Below are 12,500 nucleotides of genomic sequence, written 5' to 3' on the forward strand. Positions count from 1 at the left end.
AACTAGGAGTACCTTGCCATTAACAGCCATCAGAACACTTGGGGAAAAGTCGATTTAATTTTTGGGTTCAATAGGCTATATGGAAGTTGAGCTACCTGTTTACATGTACTTTGCAATCCAAGAGTAATAGGCCAAGAATCACTGGCTACTTTATCACATGCATCATCAAAATACAATTCCTCTTCAGGCATGACATAAATCATGCTTATGTTTCAAACACATGTTTCAAATAATTACATTTAATAATATATATTTTTTAAATATCAACACAAAGAACAAATGTAAATATACTGCATCATTCCATAAGGATGCCTCTTCTCCTTTCCACATTGATTTATTGGATACGGTCTTGAATCCAATTTGGGCGCCATCATCGAGTAATCAAACAGAGCAATAATGAAATATGCATAAACATATGAGCCCCCCGAAAAAGACTATAATATGAAATATTTGCTTCGCCATATATCTCTCATTGATTTCACTTCAAGCATTCGAATAGGCGTGAAATTGCAGAGAAGGCATTTGAAGATCTTTTACCTTACTAAAGAATTTATGTTGTTAGATCTTATCTCGTTATTCTGTGAACACCAATTTATTCAGCCAGCTTTACGAATGTGTATCAAGGTACGGTCAGACTACCCATAGATTTGTGAAATCCAGCGATTTTTAGTGGAATTTGCCCATCAATGGACTCACTCCACTGACATTAGCCCACACGTTCTATGCGATGGTTACCTACTCGCAATTGGTAGACGAATATAAAATTGCGCACATAGAGACTATAGTTTGATGTTATGCATATATTTTCATTTCAAAGCATTAACATTATTACATATTTTAAATTCATATTTAGTTTAACGTCATTATTTAGCTAAAATACGAATAAAAAGTGAAAAAAAGCATTGACTCGGGATTCTCATTTGGTGGACGAATATAAACAAATGCGCAGTCGCCAACTTCAACTTGAAGTCGCAGATCCTGTGAATATTCCAAATGTGGAATTTTGAAGCAATTTACTCCTGGAAAATGTTAGAAATCCGAAAACATGAAAAAAAAAACAACAACAAGAGTAAGGGAGGGAGAAGATTGTAGGATCCATAGCGACTTTCTGCGATTTTTTTGATGCCGCGATTCCACTGGACAAAGCCGATGGTTCTTTTCGCAGTCCGAACACCATGGATGGGTAGGATGGTTCCAACCCACAGAAAATTGCTTGATTCCAGTGAAATTTATGGGTAGTCTGACCGTACCTATGTATGACGAGTAGATTCTACACATGAATATGAATTTTTACGTCTACTTTATATGATTGGGAGGCGTAATGATTAGGGTTGGAAGAACGATGGAAATGGAAGGAATAAGGGTAGCTTGAAATGAGATGGAAAAAATTGACCCAAGTGACGTGAAAAACGAGAGAAAATTGATGCTGAGAAATTCATCACGAAACTTTATCGAGGGAATAAGCCAGTGACAGAAACTCCATATAGAAATAGCACAAAGCTGCAGCCAAAGACGTCATCAGCATTGCACTTTATTATTTTTTTTTAAATTAATTTATTTATTTTTTATTTTTTATTTTTTTATTTTTATTTTTTTTTGTTTTGTTTTGTTTGTGTATGTGTGTATTGCCTTCATATTATTTATCTGATTTCTTGTGTGTAGATGTGGAAAGAAAGAAATGGTGATATATATGTGTATATATATCCTTTTTCTTTTTACGTGCATTTGAATACGGCTTTGTTTTCAGAATTATATTACCGTGTATTCAGTCAACCGATCATTTTAGCCATTTCTCCGTTTTCATTTCAGGTCCCCACAAAATTTTGTTGCGGTCAAGTGAGCCACAATAATGGGGAAAAAGAAGTGGAAGAATAATTCCCGAGATTCAGAATATGAGAAGAGTGACAAAGAGGCAGATAAAGTCCACGAAAAGGCACAGGCGAAAGAAGATGCCGGGAAAGGAGATCAAGAGCAGAATGAAAGATTGGCTGACAATGGAAACAAAAATGAGGGAGAGGCAAGCCCACAGAACAAGAAACAAAAAACAGAAAGAGAAAAAGTCAAAGAACCTGGCAATCAGAATTCAAGTGACCAGATAAATCGACAATTTATAGATGGCCAAGTAGATTACCACAGTGAAGATTCTTCTCGGCAAGTTCAAGACAGAGACCATGGGAATGAAGACAGCAAATATTCGTCAGAGGAACGTCAAAGCAGAGTACGTGGGAGTGATGAATATTCGTCAAAGAAAGATCGAAGCGAAGGACATGGAAATGAAGACCGCAAAGATTCGTCAGAGGAAGGTCAAAGCAGAGTACGTGGGAGTGATGAATATTCGTCAAAGAAAGATCGAAGCGAAGGACATGGAAATGAAGACAGCAAATATTCGTCAGAGGAAGGTCAAAGCAGAGTACGTGGGAGTGATGAATATTCGTCTAAGAAAGATCGAAGCGAAGGACATGGGAATGAAGACCGCAAAGATTCGTCAGAGGAAGGTCAAAGCAGAGGGCATGGGAATAAAGTTGATGATCTGTCACAGGAAAATCAAAGTGGAGGACATAGATTTGAAGATCAGCAATATCCATCAGAGAAAGGTCGAGGCGGATTCCATGGGAATGAAGATCGTGTTTTTTCTTCAGCGGAAGGTCTAAGCAGAGGACAAGGGTATACAGATAAAGGTTATCTGTCTCAGGAAGGTCAAAGCGGGCATATCAGTGATCGTGAACATCCATCAGAGAAAGGTCTAGGCGGATTCCATGGGAGTGAAGACAGTGCTTATTCTTCAGGGAAAGGTCTAAACAGAGAACGTGGGAATGCGGATAAGGATCATGTGGCACAGGAAGATCGGGGCGAAGGACATGGAAATGGTCATGCTTATTCGTCAGAAGGAGTTCCATACAGACACCATGGGAGTGAACAGGATTACGGGTCACAGGAAGGTCGAAGCGGAGGACGTAGCAGTGAAGGTCATGGATATCCATCAACGGAAGGTCGAAGCGAAGGACGTGGAAATGACCGCGCCCGTTTGTTAGAGGAAGGTCTAAACATACGTCATCGGAATGAAGGTCAGGATTATCAGGCACAGGAAAGTCAAAGCGGAGGACATGGCCGTGAAGGTCATGAATATTCACCAATGAAAGGTCGGAGCGGATTCCACGGGAAAGAAGGTCATGCTCCTTTGTCAGAGGCAGAAGGTCTAAACAGACACCATAGGAATGAAGGTCAGGATTATCTGTACCAAGGAGGGCGAAGCGGAGGACAAAGGAGAGAAGATTGTGATTATTCGTTTCAAGAAGGTCGGGACAGGCGATATAGGGATGAAGATCAATATTATATGCCACCTCATGAGTATTCGCTTTATGAAGCAAATAAAGGTCAAGACAAAGGTCAATGGAATGGATATTATGGTTCGACACAGAAAGGTCAAAGCAAAGGTCAATGGAATGAATATGATTCGACACAGAAAGGTCAAGGCAGAGGACGAAGGAAAGGGCATCGTGATTATCCGTTTCAAGAAGGTCATGACAAAGGACAGTGGAATAAGGATTATGGTTATTCGTCTCAGAAAGGTCAAGGCAGAGGACAAAGAAATGAGGATTATGGTCATCCGTCACAGAATGATCGAGGAAGAAATTATCGGGTAGAATACTTGTATGACAAGCAAGGTCGAGGCAAATACCAGAATAGACAGGAGTCTGATGCAGAGAGAAATGGCAGGCAAAACAAAAAGGCACTGACTCCCCAGATGCGGTGAGTATAGTACCAGTTTTATCTTTTAAAGGTTTATAAATAAACCCATTCTGTAATTTTCTTTTCGTCTTGTCTTCACTGGGCCACTACACGCACACACACACACACAGCTCAAGTAATAGGCTTCTTAGTGATTATACTAGTTTTTGTTTTGGTATTTGCCTCTGTAGCCGGGACGAAACACCAACACAACGGTTCTTAAGGCCAGGGAAGTATTCCTGAGTATATGGGGATCCCTAGATACACAAGGTAATATGACTGTCCCTTTACACCCCCCCACCCCCCCACCCCACCCCTTTACCTGACCAGACACTCAGCGTTCCTAAACGGGGATCCCCAGCCATACACAACTAGTGTGACCATTGGTTAAAGATATATAGATATAGATAAAGGAGTTGTGTGAGAGATATTTAAATACAAGCATTTATTCAAAATATATATTTGTGTATATCTAGCAATATAATAGTATAACCTGTGAATATTATCTCTAATTTTACAGAGCCGCGTTAACTTGCAGTGAGTGCGATTCATTCTATAGTAATGAAAATCGTAAACCAAAATGCCTTCAGTGTGGCCACACGATATGCTCTGTGTGTGCCTCTCATTTGATTCACCGATCAATAATTGGGTGCCCTAAATGTACCGAGCCTACCCGTGCTTCATCTGTGAAGGATCTTCAAGACAATTTTGAGCTTCTGCGCGTGCTTGGCAGGTTAAAGGATGTACCTGAAGCATCCAGGGAAAAACCGCCACCGTTAGTGTCCCCGCATGGCAGCAAGTGTTCTGAGCAGGGAATCTCGCCAACACACTTTTGCACCAAGTGTGAACAGTGGATTTGTAAAGCATGTGGCGATGCAGATCACTGGTCTCGAAGGCACTGTGAAGTCATTCCAGTAAGAAAAGCTTTGGAGCAGATGAAATCGAAGTGCGAGGCAGATGAGCGTCAAGCCTCTTCGAACTTGTCGGCTGCACTGCAGGAAATTAGCAGCTACCAGGTTATTCTTCTGTCTTGCATAAATGTTATGCGTGCTGCTAACGAGAGCTTCGGGATGGAGGAAACCCATGCTCGGGATACTCTCGATAAAGGTAAGCCTAAGCTAGAAACTCTGAAGAAAGCAGTTGCTGGCTTTCCGAAAGATGGCGATCCCAAGGAGGCCCTGGCGACCATGAGGAACGTAAAGGACCAGTGTTCTGACATCGAAGCCTGGTGCTCAACTCTGATCAACAATATGAAGTTCTTAGATGACTTCCGAAAGATATCGAAGGTAATATATATTCACCTTATTAGACACATATCTTATTATGTCAACTACACCGAATTCTGACATTCGGGAATAACAGACTTAATGAATTACGCATTTTTTTCCTCACAGACACTTCTCACCTTAACGGCTTACGTGCATGCTAGTTCTGACTCGGGAAAGCCACCGCCTCTCGCCCGGATAACGACTGCAGATGGCCCAAGATATGCCAGGTTAATTGCTGAAGACGGGAGAGTCCACGCGTATTCCGCCCAAAGCCTTTCACCTGAGTGTGGTGCACGCGCTATACCGGTAAGATCCTTCACAACTCACTCCGGTACAAGATTGTGCATAGAGTATGTTAGTGCACTGTGTGTATGTGTGGGTATATATATATATATATATATATATATATATATATATATATATATATATATATATATTTCTTTATATGTTTATATATTTATATATATATGTATATATATATATATATATATATATATATATATATATATATATATATATATATATATATATACATATACATATACATAGTATATGTTAGAATTTGTATATGTGTATATATATATATATATATATATATATATTATATATATTATATATTATATATTATATATATATATATATATATATATATATATATATATATATATATATATATATATAATATATAATATATATATAATATATAATATATATATAATATATATAGATATATAAAATATATATACATATATAATATATATATATATATATATATATATATATATATATATATATATATATATATATATATATATATATACTTCAGAATCTGGTCCCATTATCTCTCAAGGCCTACAATCGTGCAAAATTGTGAGTGAGAAGTAGTGTTAAATTTGGAGAGTCATCGCAGGAGACAGCTCTGTAGATTCAGTTAAATACTAACAGTAACAAGAAAGTGTTAGTGATACATTAGAGGCTAAAAGGAGGCAGTAACAGTAACAAGAAAGTGTTAGTGATATATTAGAGGCTAAAAGGAGACAGAGTTATGCCGTCTTTTCCAGCGGTTATGGCAAACGCGACACCTCTCGCGCGACTGGAATCGAGCAGTTGGTAAACATCAAGTTCCTAGATGCATTCCTCCCATCTGTTATTTTCATGCATATTTTTACTTAGATTGGACATCTATGATATAGCAAAAGCCACCATAACATGTCAAAAACCTTCATGGATATATGTATATTTTTTTCCAAAATACTGTTTACCAGTTAAAAAAAAAGAAAAGAAAAAAAAAAAGTAAAACGGCTAGGTTTCAACTGCGGCCATCTTACATCACAAAAGTGGGCGGAGATTGACGATGTGTCTAGCCTGTCGTATGACACCCTGATTGCCACTGGAAAAGATGGCATTAGTTTGACGATTATCTGTAGCAAATCGTTTATTTATCTTGTTTTATCTTATATAGTTGGCTCCTTATTTTCTGTTTAGGAATCAGCAGTCATTGCAAGTAAATAATGTCCCTCTGGCAAAAGTGGAATCACTTATAATGAATCAAAAAATTGTAATTAACCATTACCAACGGTTCTACAATAGGTACCACTTGTATACCCCTAAGATTCTTATTCCATTATTTTCTATATATATGTTTATAAATAGATATTTTTTCAGTGTTAGGGAAATACCCAGGGGGGGAATTTATTAGATTCTCTTTCATTGCCTATAAAGGAAACGTCAAGCTACCCAACAACCTTCCGTAGCGGTGAAGCAAGGCTATTCTTGAAAAAATGAGTTGGAGTTTTTTCTCGAGGCACCCTTTACATAAAAATCCCGGGTGGTGGCAGCAATGATTTCATAGGAGTACAGTTTTATTTTGAATATGGGGAATTAAACCCAACATATATATATGTATATATATGTACATAGACATATACATACAGACAAATATATGCGTATATATCTATGTATATGCATATTTATCTGTATGTATTTATATATATGTATACACATGTAGACATACATATATATTTACTTACATATATACATATATATTTACTTGCATATATACATATATATTTACTTACATATATACATATATATTTACTTACATATATACATATATATTTACTTACATATATACATATATATGTGAAATTAGGCACAACTGAATTGGCAATTCTCAGCTAAACCAGTTGTTTGCGGGTAGTTTGCCTAGTTGCTCCCTGCCTCTAGTGCCAGTTTCCCCTTTGGCTGCTTTATGGGCCGAAGAGTATTTTTAGATAATAGATAAGCACAGATATCTAGCTCAATTGTAATTGTTTGTTGCAGCCGTGAATTTCTCCCATGAGCCACGCTATATGATAAAACTGCCGTGCCATTTTTTTTTTTTTTTTCGTATCTTCCAAAGGGCTAATGCTTTATTGATTGTTATCGGAGTTAAATGCTATATCTTTAGCAATTCATATGTGCATGTTTATAAAGAATGCGTCAATATATACATATATTTATACACAAGTATACATGCCCTCCTCAGCACTGGGACACATTCCCAGTAAACAGACAAACAATTCCTTAGTTACCCAGTTGAGAACGCTGACCCTCAGCAAATTCAAATAACCATTATATCAATTATTATCTAAATAAAAATGTCTGACATTTTAGTGCAGAAATTATTGAGTTTATCTCATTAAAACTGCCCTAATCTTGCAGTTTCTGAGGGCTTCATAGATAACATAGATTATGTTATTTTTTGTATCATTTGTACCCACTATAAAAGAAGGAAATTAGTTAGTTAGTTTTTTTGTTTTTGTTTTTTTGCCTTTGCAGATGGAGAGCGTGAAGGCGCTAATAGACTCCTCTTCGGCGCTCCTCTTTCTGGACCTCTTTTGGGGCGGCCGCATGCAGGGTCGTGTCTACATCCGCTTGACGGGAGACACCGTCCGAGGCCGCCTGTTCCAGTCGCTGTGCCTCGGGGACCTCGGCCACACGCACAAGAACGGCGGCTTCCATCGCATCTGGTGGAGGGGAGACGAGGGGGAGCACATTTGGGGCGGGGACTACGGCCGTATGAACGGGGCCCGGGGAGCTATTCTCTGCGTCAGCGAGGAGCGGCTGGCGGCGGCCGCTTCGCCTCGCCCCATCTGCAGAGGACTCGTGGCCGGCCGGTATGAGAAGGAGAACATAAGCACCATATTCCGCATCTACACCAAGGGCGCCAAGGAAGGAACGGAAGAGGCAGCATTCGGGATAGTGGAGCACGGCCTCGACGTCGTGGCAGGAGCGGTGGGCCAGGGCAACGTGAGGGACATTAGGATTGCTGACTGTGGAGTGGTCATTCAGAGCACCTAGGAGGGGTGGCCACGCAAAGGGGGCGGTTGGGGGTCGGGGTGGCGCTGCCCGGCCTCTGCTAGGCTGTGAAAGCTAGGGGGATATTGTTTTCAATTCGCTTAGATATAATACATATATATGAGGAGGTAGAAGGCCATTTCTTAGTAAATGGCCGACCTGCATACCAAGCCCTGAGAAAGCTGAACTCCAAGCCCTCTTCACAGGTGACAGCAGTTCGCTCAGTAAGTGGTCAAATCATCTCAGATCCTGATGCGGTGCGGGAACGTTGGGCTGAGTATTTTGAGTCGTACCAGGTTGATTCACCAACAGTTAACTTGGAAGCGGGTAGTGCCGAGATTCCGTTGCCGGACCTACCCATCAGTGAGGATGCCCCCTCCCTGACCGAAGTTAGGGGGGCGATCACCAAGCTGAAGTGTGGTAAAGCAGCTGGTATATGCGGCACCCCAGCTGAACTATTAAAGGCTGGTGGTGAACCTATGGCGCGGGGGTTGCATGTTCTTTGTTTACTATACTCCTAGTTTTATGTCGGGGATTGTTCTCTTCATTACGGTTCTGGTCCATATACGTGAATGCTTAAGAATAAAACAGATACACGAAGAGAAACATAAATATGATGAATGCTTGATTGTACATGTAGAAAGTAAGGTATACTCACAGAATGCAGTTAATATACTCTGAAATAATTTGATAAGAATGCGCCCGCAAGATTTGTGGCTTAGCTAAATATTCTTTTTTCAAGGTCCTAAGAATGGTTTTGTTTGTGCCTTTAAAGATTCTTTTAAAGAATTTTGTCTGGACTTGACAAGTAAAGAATTTTGTCTGGACTTCACATTTAAAGAATTTTGTCTGGACTTGAAATGTAAAGAATTATGTCTGGACTTAACATGTAAAGAATTTTGTCTGGACTTCACATTTAAAGAATTTTGTCTGGACTTCACATTTAAAGAATTTTGTCTGGACTTGACAAGTAAAGAATTTTGTCTGGACTTAACATTTAAAGAATTTTGTCTGGACTTGACAAGTAAAGAATTTTGTCTGGACTTGACATGTAAAGAATTTTGTCTGGACTTGACATTTAAAGAATTTTGTCTGGACTTAACATGTAAAGAATTTTGTCTGGACTTGACAAGTAAAGAATTTTGTCTGGACTTGACATTTAAAGAATTTTGTCTGGACTTAACATTTAAAGAATTTTGTCTGGACTTCAAATTTAAAGAATTTGGTCTGGACTTAACATTTAAAGAATTTTGTCTGGACTTGACAAGTAAAGAATTTTGTCTGGACTTAACATTTAAAGAATTTTGTCTGGACTTGACATTTAAAGAATTTTGTCTGGACTTGACATTTAAAGAATTTTGTCTGGACTTGACATTTAAAGAATTTTGTCTGGACTTCAAATTTAAAGAATTTTGTCTGGACTTGACATTTAAAGAATTTTGTCTGGACTTGACAAGTAAAGAATTTTGTCTGGACTTGACATGTAAAGAATTTTGTCTGGACTTGACATTTAAAGAATTTTGTCTGGACTTGACAAGTAAAGAATTTTGTCTGGACTTGACATGTAAAGAATTTTGTCTGGACTTGACATTTAAAGAATTTTGTCTGGACTTGACATTTAAAGAATTTTGTCTGGACTTGACATTTAAAGAATTTTGTCTGGACTTAACATTTAAAGAATTTTGTCTGGACTTGACATTTAAAGAATTTTGTCTGGACTTGACATGTAAAGAATTTTGTCTGGACTTGACAAGTAAAGAATTTTGTCTGGACTTGACATGTAAAGAATTTTGTCTGGACTTAACATTTAAAGAATTTTGTCTGGACTTGACAAGTAAAGAATTTTGTCTGGACTTAACATTTAAAGAATTTTGTCTGGACTTGACAAGTAAAGAATTTTGTGTAGAGTTCATATTTAAAGAATTTCGTCTGGACTTGACAAGTAAAGAATTTTGTCTGGACTTCACATTTAAAGAATTTTGTCTGGACTTGACAAGTAAAGAATTTTGTCTGGACTTGACATTTAAAGAATTTTGTCTGGACTTGACATTTAAAGAATTTTGTCTGGACTTGACATTTAAAGAATTTTGTCTGGACTTAACATTTAAAGAATTTTGTCTGGACTTGACATTTAAAGAATTTTGTCTGGACTTGACATGTAAAGAATTTTGTCTGGACTTGACAAGTAAAGAATTTTGTCTGGACTTAACATTTAAAGAATTTTGCCTGGACTTCACATTTAAAGAATTTTGTCTGGACTTAACATTTAAAGAATTTTGTCTGGACTTGACATTTAAAGAATTTTGTCTGGACTTGACAAGTAAAGAATTTTGTCTGGACTTGACATGTAAAGAATTTTGTCTGGACTTGACATTTAAAGAATTTTGCCTGGACTTCACAATTAAAGAATTTTATCTTTATTTAACCTGTGGCTTGTGTTAAAGATTCGCTTTATACGGATCACCACACATTGGCTTGTGTTAAGAATGCTTTTCAATTTACACGCAAAAGAATACGTTTTGAATCCATGATATTTTGGAGAGAATTGCTATTAATAACTACGGGGTGTGAGATTTCGATGTAACTTGTTATTTTATGGATGAATAAATGTAACTCAGATTTTTATTTTTTAATTCGTTAACCTTACGATATTTTTGACAAAAAAGAAAGCGAGATATGTATTATATGTATGATTAAATGTGACAGATTTTTATTATTATTATTATTATTATTATTATCATTATTATATATATATATATATATATATATATATATATATATATATATATATATATATATATATATATTTTTTTTTTTTTTTTTTTTTTTTTTTTTGATGGGTATTTCTTAACCTTACGATATTTTATACAAAAAGAAAAGGAAATGTGTATTTTATCTATGATGATGATGATTTTTTTTTAGGGGGGGGGGTATTTCTTAACCATACGATATATTAGGCAAAAAACAACAACCCGAGACATGTTGTAGAATTCATTCATATTTTTCGTTTCTCTTTCCACAAAAATGTATTTTACATATTCATATTAGAATCCATGTTTAATAGAGACTCTTCCTTGGTTTTATGGACATTTTTAGCCATAATATTGATTGTATTATACATGTATATGTATATCTTATATCATGATAGAAGATTAACAATATGTTATAATAATAATGATGGTGAATATTACGATTTTTGTTGTTAATATTATTATAATTATCATTATTGTTATTTGTATTTGTATTTTATCTTCATCATTATCATTATATTACTATTACTACTTCTATTATTGTTATTATGATGTCAGCATTCCTCAGTCTTTTGTTAATATTATGAAAGACTGACTTCCATATCGTAGAGTTATTAACATTAATTTAGGAAGAAAAAGTTCCAAAATGATAAAACAAAATAGAAATACACTTATTTTGATACAATACAACCAATTTTTTTATTCACAAGATAATTCCTTCATTTAAACAATATCTATATAAGTGTCATATGAGGATGATAAAGAAAACCGAACACGAGAAATATCGCACACCAAAACCAGCCTAATGACACAAATCACGTGAGGTCATGATGTCCAGAGCTCACTTCATGGTGTTGATGTCACTTATGTCGTTACATAGATCATGGGCGTATGGTTCTTGAGGTCGTTGGAGTCCACCATTTTTTGCCACCATTCGTGCTGCTATCTTGCCATATATTGCCATTTTTGTAGCTTTCGTGGTTAGCCTCGGACGCCGTAAGTCAAGGTGTAAGTTTGAAGTCAGAATGTAAGTCAGGGTACAATTTTGAAGTCAAAATGTAAGTCAAGGTCAAGGTATAAGTTTGAAGTCCAAGCGTAAGTCAAGGTATAAGATTGAAGTCAGAATGTAAGTCAAGGTATAAGTTTGAAGTTCGTCTAAGTCAAGGTTTAAGTTTGGTCAGAATGTGTCAGGGTACAAGTTTGAAGTCAAAGCGTAAGTCAAGGTCAAGGTATAAGTTTGAAGTCCAAGTGTAAGTCAAGGTATAAGCTTGAAGTCCAATTGTAAGTCAAGGTATAAGTTTGAAGTCAAAGCGTAAGTCAAGGTATAAGTTTGAAGTCAAAGCGTAAGTCAAGGTATAAGTTTGAAGTCCAAGTGTAAGTCACGGTATAAGTGTGAAGTCCAAGCGTAAGTCAA

General features: G+C 36.9%; 1 protein-coding gene across 3 annotated transcripts in view; it reads left to right on the forward strand.

Annotated features, from left to right (window-relative positions):
- Positions 1-10,955, forward strand: part of LOC113813125 (repetin) — a 16,672-nt gene extending 5,717 nt beyond the window's left edge. The window contains exons 2-6 of one of the 3 annotated variants that reach the window (XR_011399114.1): positions 1,810-3,750; positions 4,250-5,015; positions 5,124-5,303; positions 7,818-10,170; positions 10,280-10,955. Coding sequence is in view for 2 of the 3 variants with exons in the window: in XM_070130785.1 (XP_069986886.1) it covers positions 1,850-3,750; positions 4,250-5,015; positions 5,124-5,303; positions 7,818-8,339 (3,369 nt within the window). In the remaining variant the exon portion in view is untranslated. Of the gene's footprint in view, positions 1-1,809; positions 3,751-4,249; positions 5,016-5,123; positions 5,304-7,817 lie in introns of all 3 variants that reach the window. The other 2 variants (XM_070130786.1, XM_070130785.1) reach the window with 2 other exon arrangements.
- Positions 10,956-12,500: the final 1,545 nt, after the last annotated feature.

This window comes from Penaeus vannamei, chromosome 15 (assembly GCF_042767895.1).
Source record: "Penaeus vannamei isolate JL-2024 chromosome 15, ASM4276789v1, whole genome shotgun sequence".
Taxonomy (NCBI): domain Eukaryota; kingdom Metazoa; phylum Arthropoda; class Malacostraca; order Decapoda; family Penaeidae; genus Penaeus; species Penaeus vannamei.